The sequence below is a fragment of the Sphaeroforma arctica genome (assembly GCF_001186125.1).
Source record: "Sphaeroforma arctica JP610 unplaced genomic scaffold supercont1.542, whole genome shotgun sequence".
In the NCBI taxonomy this organism is placed as follows: domain Eukaryota; class Ichthyosporea; order Ichthyophonida; genus Sphaeroforma; species Sphaeroforma arctica.
This window is the reverse complement of record NW_014040016.1, coordinates 1-9,670: the sequence shown is the minus strand read 5'-3', so window position 1 is coordinate 9,670 and position 9,670 is coordinate 1. Positions and strand designations below refer to the sequence as shown.

General features: G+C 43.0%; 3 protein-coding genes across 3 annotated transcripts in view; 2 read left to right on the top strand and 1 right to left on the bottom strand.

Annotated features, from left to right (window-relative positions):
- SARC_07101 (ubiquitin-conjugating enzyme E2) overlaps positions 1-809 on the top strand; it is a gene marked incomplete at both ends in the record, with an annotated part of 3,732 nt that extends 2,923 nt beyond the window's left edge. The window contains 3 exons of the mRNA XM_014298956.1: positions 134-256; positions 547-626; positions 749-809. Coding sequence (XP_014154431.1) covers positions 134-256; positions 547-626; positions 749-809 — 264 coding nt within the window. The remainder of the gene's footprint in view (positions 1-133; positions 257-546; positions 627-748) is intronic.
- Positions 810-948: 139 nt separating this feature from the next.
- SARC_07100 (hypothetical protein) lies at positions 949-3,823 on the bottom strand. The gene is made up of 7 exons (XM_014298955.1): positions 3,661-3,823; positions 3,147-3,249; positions 2,637-2,703; positions 2,345-2,492; positions 2,035-2,159; positions 1,526-1,689; positions 949-1,362 (listed from the first exon to the last, which is right to left on the bottom strand). The coding sequence occupies exons 1-7, from the start codon at positions 3,749-3,751 to the stop codon at positions 1,101-1,103; spliced, it is 960 nt and encodes a 319-aa protein (XP_014154430.1). The 5' UTR covers positions 3,752-3,823; the 3' UTR covers positions 949-1,100.
- Positions 3,824-4,286: 463 nt separating this feature from the next.
- SARC_07099 (hypothetical protein) lies at positions 4,287-9,077 on the top strand (the record flags this gene model as incomplete). The annotated part of the gene is made up of 7 exons (XM_014298954.1): positions 4,287-5,195; positions 5,246-5,516; positions 6,716-6,963; positions 7,191-7,266; positions 7,443-7,912; positions 8,116-8,701; positions 8,879-9,077. The coding sequence occupies 7 exons, from the start codon at positions 4,287-4,289 to the stop codon at positions 8,980-8,982; spliced, it is 2,664 nt and encodes an 887-aa protein (XP_014154429.1). The 3' UTR covers positions 8,983-9,077.
- Between the last annotated feature and the right edge of the window lie 593 nt (positions 9,078-9,670).

Below are 9,670 nucleotides of genomic sequence, written 5' to 3'. Positions count from 1 at the left end.
TTGTGTGTGTGTGTGTGTGTGTGTGTGTGTGTGTGTGTGTGCGTGGGTGGGTGTGGTGGTAGTAGTATATATATATATATATATATATACTGTGTCTCATATATGTATTTATACGTCCATATATCTACCACAGTCCGCTTTCGAGAACAGAATATACAGTTTGAAAATCCACTGCGGCCCGGAATACCCTGACAAGCCCCCAACTGTCCGATTTCTAACCAAAGTCAACCTCAAATTCGTGGCAAGCGACGGACAGGTAAGTTTTACTTTCTTGCTCTATTGAATACTCCACAATTGGGCACAATATAATATATTACTTATAGCACTTGTTTGTATTTTGTTTTCCTTATCACCTGTACCTGCTACTATTTGGTAGAGTCATAGGGAAGTTGTCTCTTACTCTAAAGTACTTTAATGTCATTCGAAACGCTGAACATAGATACTGGTATCCAGAGTTTGCCCGCGCGCACTTCGCATTCGTGTATTTGCATTCCCGATTGTCACTTGCGCATTTAAATTGTTCTTGCACTTTCGATATACCTTTAGGTGAACATGAGCAAGTTGAAAAGATTGTCGCCTTGGTCGCGGAATTTCAGAATGGAGGATACCCTGAAAGAAATCAGAGAGTAAGTATTTGTATGCCCTGAATATACTCCAGTAGGCTGTCTACTTATCGGTTTTATGAACTTGTATCACGGCCCTTGCTTATTATATTTCGCTTCTTGTACTTTGCTTTTTCTATCTGCAGTAATATGGTGTCACGAGAGAACGCTAAGTTGTCCCAACCCGCGGAGGGCACGATGTACTAAAATTAAAGTAAATTTAAGTTTTCGCTGGCGACAAATTTCCTCCTTTACTTTCATTACTCTAAAAGAATTTTGCTTCTCAAATACGAGTGGAGTGCAGCATGTTATCAAGATCTATATTCAAACTTAACATCGCTGATGATCATGTTTGCAATCTCCTGATTGCAACTTTTTATTTGCATTCATGCAAGAATGTCCCAGTGATTGATGTTATAGTTATCTAGAGTGTATCAGAAAGTATACAATGTAAGTTTCATTTTACGGTATATAGAATACAATGTCATTCCGCGATTATCACATTCCTTTGTAATTGATTCGGGCTCGTTTCCTTCCGCTAGTTGTAGATTGCACTTCTGGATACACATCCTTCGTATCAGAAGTATGAAATACCGCTATCGCCTCATCACTACCAGATGTTTTAGGAGTCATTGTTTGTTTTTCATCTTCCGTCGATTGGCTTTTTGGAGCGGACTTTACGCGCTTTTTAGCCGTGGTTGTGCTGATCGCTGCACGGTGAAATTCGACTTCAATTATGCCGGATTTTAATTTGTTCTCCCTGTAGTGTTAGATATGAGAAATTGTTCGTCATATTATTGATTTGATGCGAGCATGTCGTTTCTTAAAATTGCGTGAGAGTTTGCCGTAGTAGGCCACATTTACCGATTTTGTTCTACAATTGAGGTGCTTTTGATGAAATCCTTAGAAGAAAACACGCATACCGCACGAATCTCCACTCGTCGTTGCTTCCTTTAAAATCTTGCAAACCTTCCGGTGTGACAACTCGACTGCATATTATATGGCGCACCATTGCGCCTCTGGCTTCTTTCGCAAACACACTTGGACCCGGAAGAGAGATTGAGTAGATGGGGTAGTCCAATGCTTGCTGAAAATACATGGGGGGAAAGAAGCACATATTGTTGAGGGTATATTGAAACTGGGGTAGTCCAATGCTTGCAGAAAAAACATAGAGGAAACGAAGCACATATTGTTGAGGGTATATTGAAACTGGAGTAGTCCAATGCTTGCAGAAAAAACATAGAGGAATAGAAGCACATATTGTTGAGGGTATATTGAAACTGGGGTAGTCCAATGCTTGCAGAAAAAACATAGAGGAAAAGAAGCACATATTGTTGAGGGTATATTGAAACTGGCGTATTTCATTAGAGACACGTATGTCTTTTTGGTTAAATTCGTGATGACTGCGTCACAGAGTCAATAGATGGCTTACCATGTTCACTGATTTAGAGTATTCTTGGCTTGCGCAATTAACTATGAACCGCTCTTCTTCAGGTAGACTCCCGACTACTTCGTTTACCATCTTGGTATTCATTTCAACCCAGAATTTATCCATGCCTAACAAAGAACACAGAGGAGGAGATGATTTTAGAAAAATTCATCAAATTGCCAGATATCAGGAAATTCCATATTAAAATGTTGCCTTGGTGTTTTCCGCGAGTGGGTAATTAACTAAGACAGTCTCGATAGTAGCGCGATAAGCAAACTCCTAGATTGTAATGACAATATGATTACATACCTACCTCCTTCTTTCAGTTTTTTGCTCATGTCCAATCTGTATGGCTTGATGTTATCTAGAGGACGAAGATGGCCATAGAGACCAGACATGATGCGTAAGCGATCTTGCATCCAATCCAAATCCTCAATCGACATAGACTTTGCCCCTAGACCCTTCGTTCCAGGTCAATTTGGTTGGAAAATGCGCGATGCTGATCAGATGAGAATATACTGGACTTTACGGGATAATAATATTACTATTGTGCAAATGTAATAGTTTGACCAACAGTATATGACAGAAGCCTGTGGGATACACACCTGGAAAGCGGGTCCATTTAGAGCAAGACACGTGGGTTTTGTTCCGGCCTCGTCCCATGCTTGGTAGCTGCACGTGTAAAAATATACAGAAGATATTGCAAAACAATAAGAGCGAGATTAAACCACTGCCATGCCTAAGATTCGGAGTTTATTTGAGTACCTTTGACACACGACTATTTTTAATCGAGAGAGTGCCGACAACTCCAATCTTGACCAACGATTCTGAACACACACATTGTACCCATTTCTCTTCGAATTAAGCTGAGAATTTCCAAGGAGCGTGGAAAATTTATATTCGAGCGTCCTTGATGAAGATGGATATACGCTGTCGCAGGAGATAGATAATTACATCGCTATGGTATGTAGTATATTTGGAAAGAACAATACTCAATTTTCCACTAAGGCACATATAAAGAAAGGTCTGTGATATTTATGTGTCTGACATAGTACGATTCCTAAAACTCGTAATTGAGAAATTATCGAACCATTCCAAGTATTACAAGGGCTTACCGGTCGTAGTTGAGTGCTGCGAGGGGCTCAGAGACGCCTAGCAGGGTTTTCACTTGCGACTTATTTAATTTTTTGAGTTCTTTTACCAACTTGTCTGCTATGCCTGAAGCGATATAGTTAACAATAGTCAATATACTGATGCTGCGCTATTTACACGCGCAGACAATTGAGCTTTGAATAGAAATACCATGTTAATAAAATACACACATAGTACAGTCGGTTTGTATGTACAAGTTAAAAAAACAAACACTGAATCTGTCCGCATCAAAAGCAGTGGATCAAGTAAAGTCGGGGAAGCGTGCTACAATGTTATTGAAGTCTAAAATTCGAGCCATCTGCGCTTCATGTGCTTCCACGTGTCAATTTTTCTATATCATAGGATGATCTGCAGCATGTATGCTATAGATGGTTCGTAGCGACCACAATAACGAATATTATAAAGCAGTCTGCTGATGTGCACATGCATAGTTATCTTCGATCTATGCACATATCTCAACTACAGACGATTCTGTACCTTCGTACACTGGTGAGGTTGTTGCAAGCTTTGCAAATGTGTGAGGGGAGAAGTCCAAAGCCTTCGCTGGCGAGAGAAGTATTACTGGCATGTTGAGCTATATCTTTGTGGTGGCCTATAAACACACTGATTATATCTGTGTGGTAAGTAGTCTATAACCACGCGCTGACCAATAACGTTTTTAAACGTGATCTGTGATATTCAAAAATATAGCAAAATTTTTGACCGATGTGAGGTGCAGAAAAAGCCCGCGAAAATCTCGTGACTTGAAAATGCACTCCAAACTCACCAAGAGAGAGACCTGAGGGCTGAGGCTGAAAGCACTTAACACTAAAATATATACAAAAATATAAAATATACACGCAGGTTATAAATATACGGTATTGTAGTACATGTATTACATGTAAGTACTCCTGGTGTATCCTCGTTGCCGGATTGACAAGCAAGAACTGACTACTAAGAATCCCCGGGGCAGTCTTACATTGTCGCATGTATCGTTGTGTATCAGTTGTGTATCAGTTGTGTATCCTCGGAATAGTGGGTGTGCTTTTAAAGTTTATTTCCACTATAAACAAACTTTTAGTATTGTACATATAGTTATTGCACTCGTAAGCAATTGCATCACGATGGCGAGAGATGACTACGAAAGTAAAGACAAACACGAGAGCAGACGTCGAAGGGACAGCGAAAGCAGCCGGGCGACTAGCTCTCGTAAGAGAGGCAGTGACCGTAGCAGAGATAAGAGGGATAGTGTATCCAGGCGAGATGGTCGAGAAGTAAGTCGAGAGAGAGGGAATGCAGATGGAGATAAGAAGAGACGGGGCGGGGACAGGGATGAGGTTAAAGATGATCGAGATGATCGAGATAAGGACAGGCGACATAGGGAAAGAAGCAGGGGCAATGAAAAGGAGGGGGATGATACAAGCAGGAGTAGGGACCATACCAGAGGCAAAGATAGAGATAGAGATAGAGATACCAATAGGGAGAAATACAGGGAAAGCAGGTCGAAGCATTCTAGCTCGCGTGTGAGATCTAAGTCGAGGTCACGGTCACCTATCAAGCGGAGTGATGATAGAAAAAGGTCAGTTAGTGGCGTAGAGATGTCGGAAAGTGAGGCAGACGCGGGGCTCAACGGAGCACAAGTACAGTCGCGCATACCTCTATCTCTTGGAGATCTGATGAAAAAGAAAGAGGAGAAAGAGCAGCTAGCGAAGCCAGTGTTTCTCACCAAAGCGCAACGGGCCGAGATTGCCCTCAAGAAACGGCAAGAGGAAGTGAAGGCACAGCGGGAGAAACAGGAAGAGCTCAAGCAAGCACACGTGGATCTGTTATCCAAGGCACGCGAGGAATACTCGGAAGTCACGGGTAGACGGGGGGGGGGGACGACCGGTACGACAGGGACAGATATCGCTCGAGGGATTACGGAAGGGATCGAGATAGAGATACAGACAGAGGTAGGGATAGATACAGAGACAGGGATAGGGATGGGGATGGGCGATCGCACAGAAAAGATAAGACTGACGGTGCTGGTACCAGTGAGGTGGACCGGGTGAAAGATCTGGCCGATTCATACAATATTTCACAGAAGGAACTCGAGGCTGAACAGAGGGCGATCAAGGAGAGGTACATAGGCGCGACCAAGCAGAAGCGCAGAGTCAGACGGATGAATGAGAAGAAGTTTACTTTCGACTGGGATGACGCAGATGATACAGGCGCAGACCACAACTCACTGTACAGCGATAGACACCATGTCCATGCCATGTTTGGTCGGGGACACATGGGTGGTATTGATGTAAGACAACAGCGCAAGGAAGCAGACGCCTTCTACTCAGACTTTCTGGGAAAGCGCCGCACGGGTATGTCTTTTCAGTATATTATGTATTTCATCATCCGGGTTCAAGATTATCCTGAGTACCATGCATAGCGACTATGCGTGCTATGTATATATAGTTTCGCACTACTACTTTGTTTGACTTGATGTGGTGAATTCACGTAGAGTTTGAATACATACGTATATGGAGTAAATGGATCTGCAATCATTGTACGATCGTATAAGTATATGCAGTTATTATCAAATCGAATGTGTGGCATTGTACTTATCCCTTCTTTGTATTTAGTGTGTTAGAAGACGAGGCGAGCTACTGTCAGGGCGTGCGTGCTGTTTTTCTGCTGTATTTGCTATTGCGACTACATCGCTTACGTGTTCTAGCCATCTACCTGCATTCAAATGAAGTAATGTGCACGATTGAACACTAGTTATCAATCCACTTTGTGGGTGGATGTACTGTTGCCTCGTGTGTATGCCAAACGAATATTCCCCGCATCATCCGAATGGCAAGGATTTGCTCAGCTGATACCATCCACCGTGAGTATTGACCTGAGGCAAGTACCAAAATATGTTCGAACTTCTTACTTATATTCTTGATGATTTTCATTGGAACTTTACCCTCTTCAATCACATTCGGCTTAGAATCATCTACAATATTTCACATGCTCTGTTCCTTGCCATCCAAGCCCCGCGTAAGGGGTTAAGATATAACGGGAGGTAGAGTGATTGTGGTTTTGATTCGAATCCAAACATGATTGTTATCAAGCATACTTTATAGAGTCTCGCTGTAAATCACGTCTAATTTTCACCGGGAGTAGCGAGGTGAGGTTCACAAGTACCGAAAAGACGTTTGGTCATCTTACATATATTCTTGTTGACTATTACAACACTCATTAGAAATTCGCCCTCTTTAACCACATACGTCTTAATAATCATCTACAATGTTTTACAGACTCTGTTCCTTGCCACGTACACCCCACTTAAACCACATACGGCTTAATAATCATCTACAATGTTTTACAGGCTCTGTTCCTTGCCACGTACACCCCACTTAAGAGGATCTTTTAGAACGGGAGGTAGTGCGGGTGTAGTTTGATTCGAATGTAAATATTCCTGCTAACAAACACAACACGATCGGTAGAGTGCCCCGCTGTTAATCACGTCTCATGAGTGGATCTGCAGTTTTGAACCTATCATGCCTCACCCCCGATACCCTTTCCACCTCAGACGACGAGAACTCGCGGGAAGTAGAGCGTGTGAAGGCTGCCGAGAACAAGGCGGCGAAGATGAAGCACGACGAACGCCATTGGTCACAGAAACCGTTGGCTCAAATGGCCGAGAGAGACTGGCGTATCTTCCGGGAGGATTTCAACATTTCTACACGTGGTGGTAATATCCCACATCCATGGCGGTCGTGGGAAGAAAGCCCTTTACCTGATAACGTGAAGGAGGTTATCGCTCAGATTGGTTATAAGGTGAGCGCTAGAAATCCAGAGGGAAATACAAGTACATAGTCCGTAGGTTGAAGCCGGTGCTTGGAGTTTAGTGTGCATGAACTTCCCTTGTTGTATTCTCCTTGTCTACAGTGAACAGCATAGTATTGTATTTTGGAGAACTCGGGAGCTATACATCTGACACCCTGTTTTATTCTATTGCACTTTATGTATCTCTCACCCATATAAATACCTCGCATACCCTACAGGAACCTTCGCCGATTCAACGCCAAGCTCTCCCCGTCGGACTTCAGAATCGCGATATAGTTGGAATCGCTGAAACCGGTACGAAGATTCTTTTTAAGCCACTTGCTTTCAAATTCTGTTAAACACCCATCAAAATAGTCAACGTTGTGAATATTTGTTGAATGTCCACTTGCTTGAACTATACTTGCTTGTATCGCGCGTATCTGCCTGTGCTTAGTTTGGATTCATTGCCTGTTTATCTTCTTTCTACACAGGTTCTGGTAAGACTGCAGCATTTTTGATACCTATGTTAACTTGGATTACTAGTCTACCGCCGCGAGTGCAAAATCCGAATGACGCCTTCGAGTGTGCCCCGTATGCTGTTATTCTCGCGCCCACCCGAGAACTGGCGCAGCAGATTGAGGAAGAGTGTGAGAAATTCGCGAAGCCATTAGGTATCACTGCTGTAGCTATCATCGGAGGTGCGGATATGCAAAACCAGGGTAGCATGCTCAAGGTTGGGGTTGACATTGTCGTGGCCACCCCAGGTCGATTGAAGGATATGCTGGAGAATCGTTACCTGGTGTTGACCAAATGTACTTATGTAGTTATGGACGAAGCAGACAGGATGATTGATATGGGTTTTGAAGCGGAGGTCCAAGCCATTCTGGACTATATGCCGGTGACCAATACGAAACCTGAAGACGATGAAAAGTCAGACGGATTGGAGGCGGATTTCAAGATGGTAGACCTGTCTAACTACATATTGTGTGCTCTTTTCTGCATGTGACTATAATATTCGAAAGCCGCTCGATTTTTGTACCATGGTACCAGTTTTGCCTACGCCCCTTGAGTATTAGCTCCTAGAGCAATGGACTAGACGCCCGCACCATCTTACTTCCGCCCCACTGAGATATATATTTCTGTCCCCCGCACATGATCTCACAGGGTACAGAAACCAAGTTCCGTCAGACGATCATGTTTTCCGCCACAATGCCGCCGTCGGTCGAGCGGTTGTCGCGGAAGTATTTACGTAAACCGGCGCACGTCATTATTGGAACGGCCGGCAAGGCTGTGGACCGGGTCGAGCAACGAGTAGAGATGATGAGTGACTCTAAAAAGCGAAAACGTATCGCAGAAATACTGCAGAGCGGAGACATACCTACGCCCATCATTGTGTTTGTCAACCAAAAGAAAGGTTGCGATATGCTCGCGAAAGGGCTGGATAAGATGGGCTATCGGTCGGTCACGCTACACGGTGGTAAGAACCAGGAGCAGCGTCAATCGGCGTTGCAAGACTTTAAGGATGGGCATGCGGATATCTTGGTTGCTACAGATGTCGCCGGTAGAGGATTGGATGTCAAGGACGTAGGTGGGGTGATCAACTACGATATGGCGAAGAATATACAAGATTATACGCATCGTATCGGACGTACCGGTCGTGCAGGCAAGACGGGTATCGCTATCACATTCTTGACCCCTGAGGACGGCAACACCTACTACGATCTGAAGCAAATGCTGATCGCCTCATCAGGTATGGCTTCACATCTTATTAGCAGAACGGCACTATCCTCACAACTCACAATCTGTAATCTGATTATATTTAAATACTGTTACATTCCTGCGCGTCGCGTATGCGCGTATGAACGTGTGTCTCATTAATCAAACATACTACCCATTTTTTTTTAAATCTTGTTCTTCTTTGGTACAGTGAGTACGTGTCCATCGGCACTGTCCGCACATGCCGAGGCTCAGCATAAACCCGGAACTGTTCTGAATAAACGCAAGAAGGAGGAAACTCTTCTAGTCAAGTAAAATAGCACTTCTCCCGGCAGCACCGCGTCGGAAGCGTCCACATTTCCATAGTCTTCTATTTGCCCAACTAGGAGGCTGTGTAAAATAAACTAAATAGATAGGACACTAGTTTGGAATTTTAGACTGACTGTACTCTTGTGGTAGAATACCATCCTTCAGGTTAGAATCTCTAGACTATACTTCAATTTATTCGACAGCCCGATATGTCCAGGTAAAATAGTCTATATCACCCATATAGCTCACATATAGTTTGTCACTGCACATCGAATGTTGATCCCACGAACTTGTTTCAAGAGTGCAATTACCCGTCACTGTAAACCCATTCATTCGTATAAAATAGAAAAAATAAATACAATAGATTGCATTGGCAATTCTACCTGTCTTTCATGATCCATTATCATTTCGTAATATTTTGTCCTATTGATGCAATACACAACTATATCAAAGCGTCAAAAGGAGAACACTTGTCGGTTTAGTTTGCAAGATAAATAGGTACTTACTTTAATTCACTATGTAACTAATTAACTAACAGTTGTGTAGTTGGTACTTAAATTATCAGCCGCTATGGAATTCATACCCTGTACATTCACATCTACTACTCTCACTAGTCTATATCTACTATTAGAGACCCTCTCTGGAGGGTAATGAATAAAATTCAAAAAATACGTTTACAATATGCTCTATATAT

Coding starts and splice junctions, on each gene's coding strand:
- SARC_07100 (XM_014298955.1), bottom strand. CDS start 3,751: ATGCCAGTAATACTTCTCTCGCCAGCGAAGGCTTTGGACTTCTCCCCT. Junction 1,690..2,034: donor ACTCTAAATCAGTGAACATG/GTAAGCCATCTA, acceptor ATGTATTTTCAG/CAAGCATTGGACTACCCCAT. Junction 1,363..1,525: donor GACGAGTGGAGATTCGTGCG/GTATGCGTGTTT, acceptor CTAACACTACAG/GGAGAACAAATTAAAATCCG.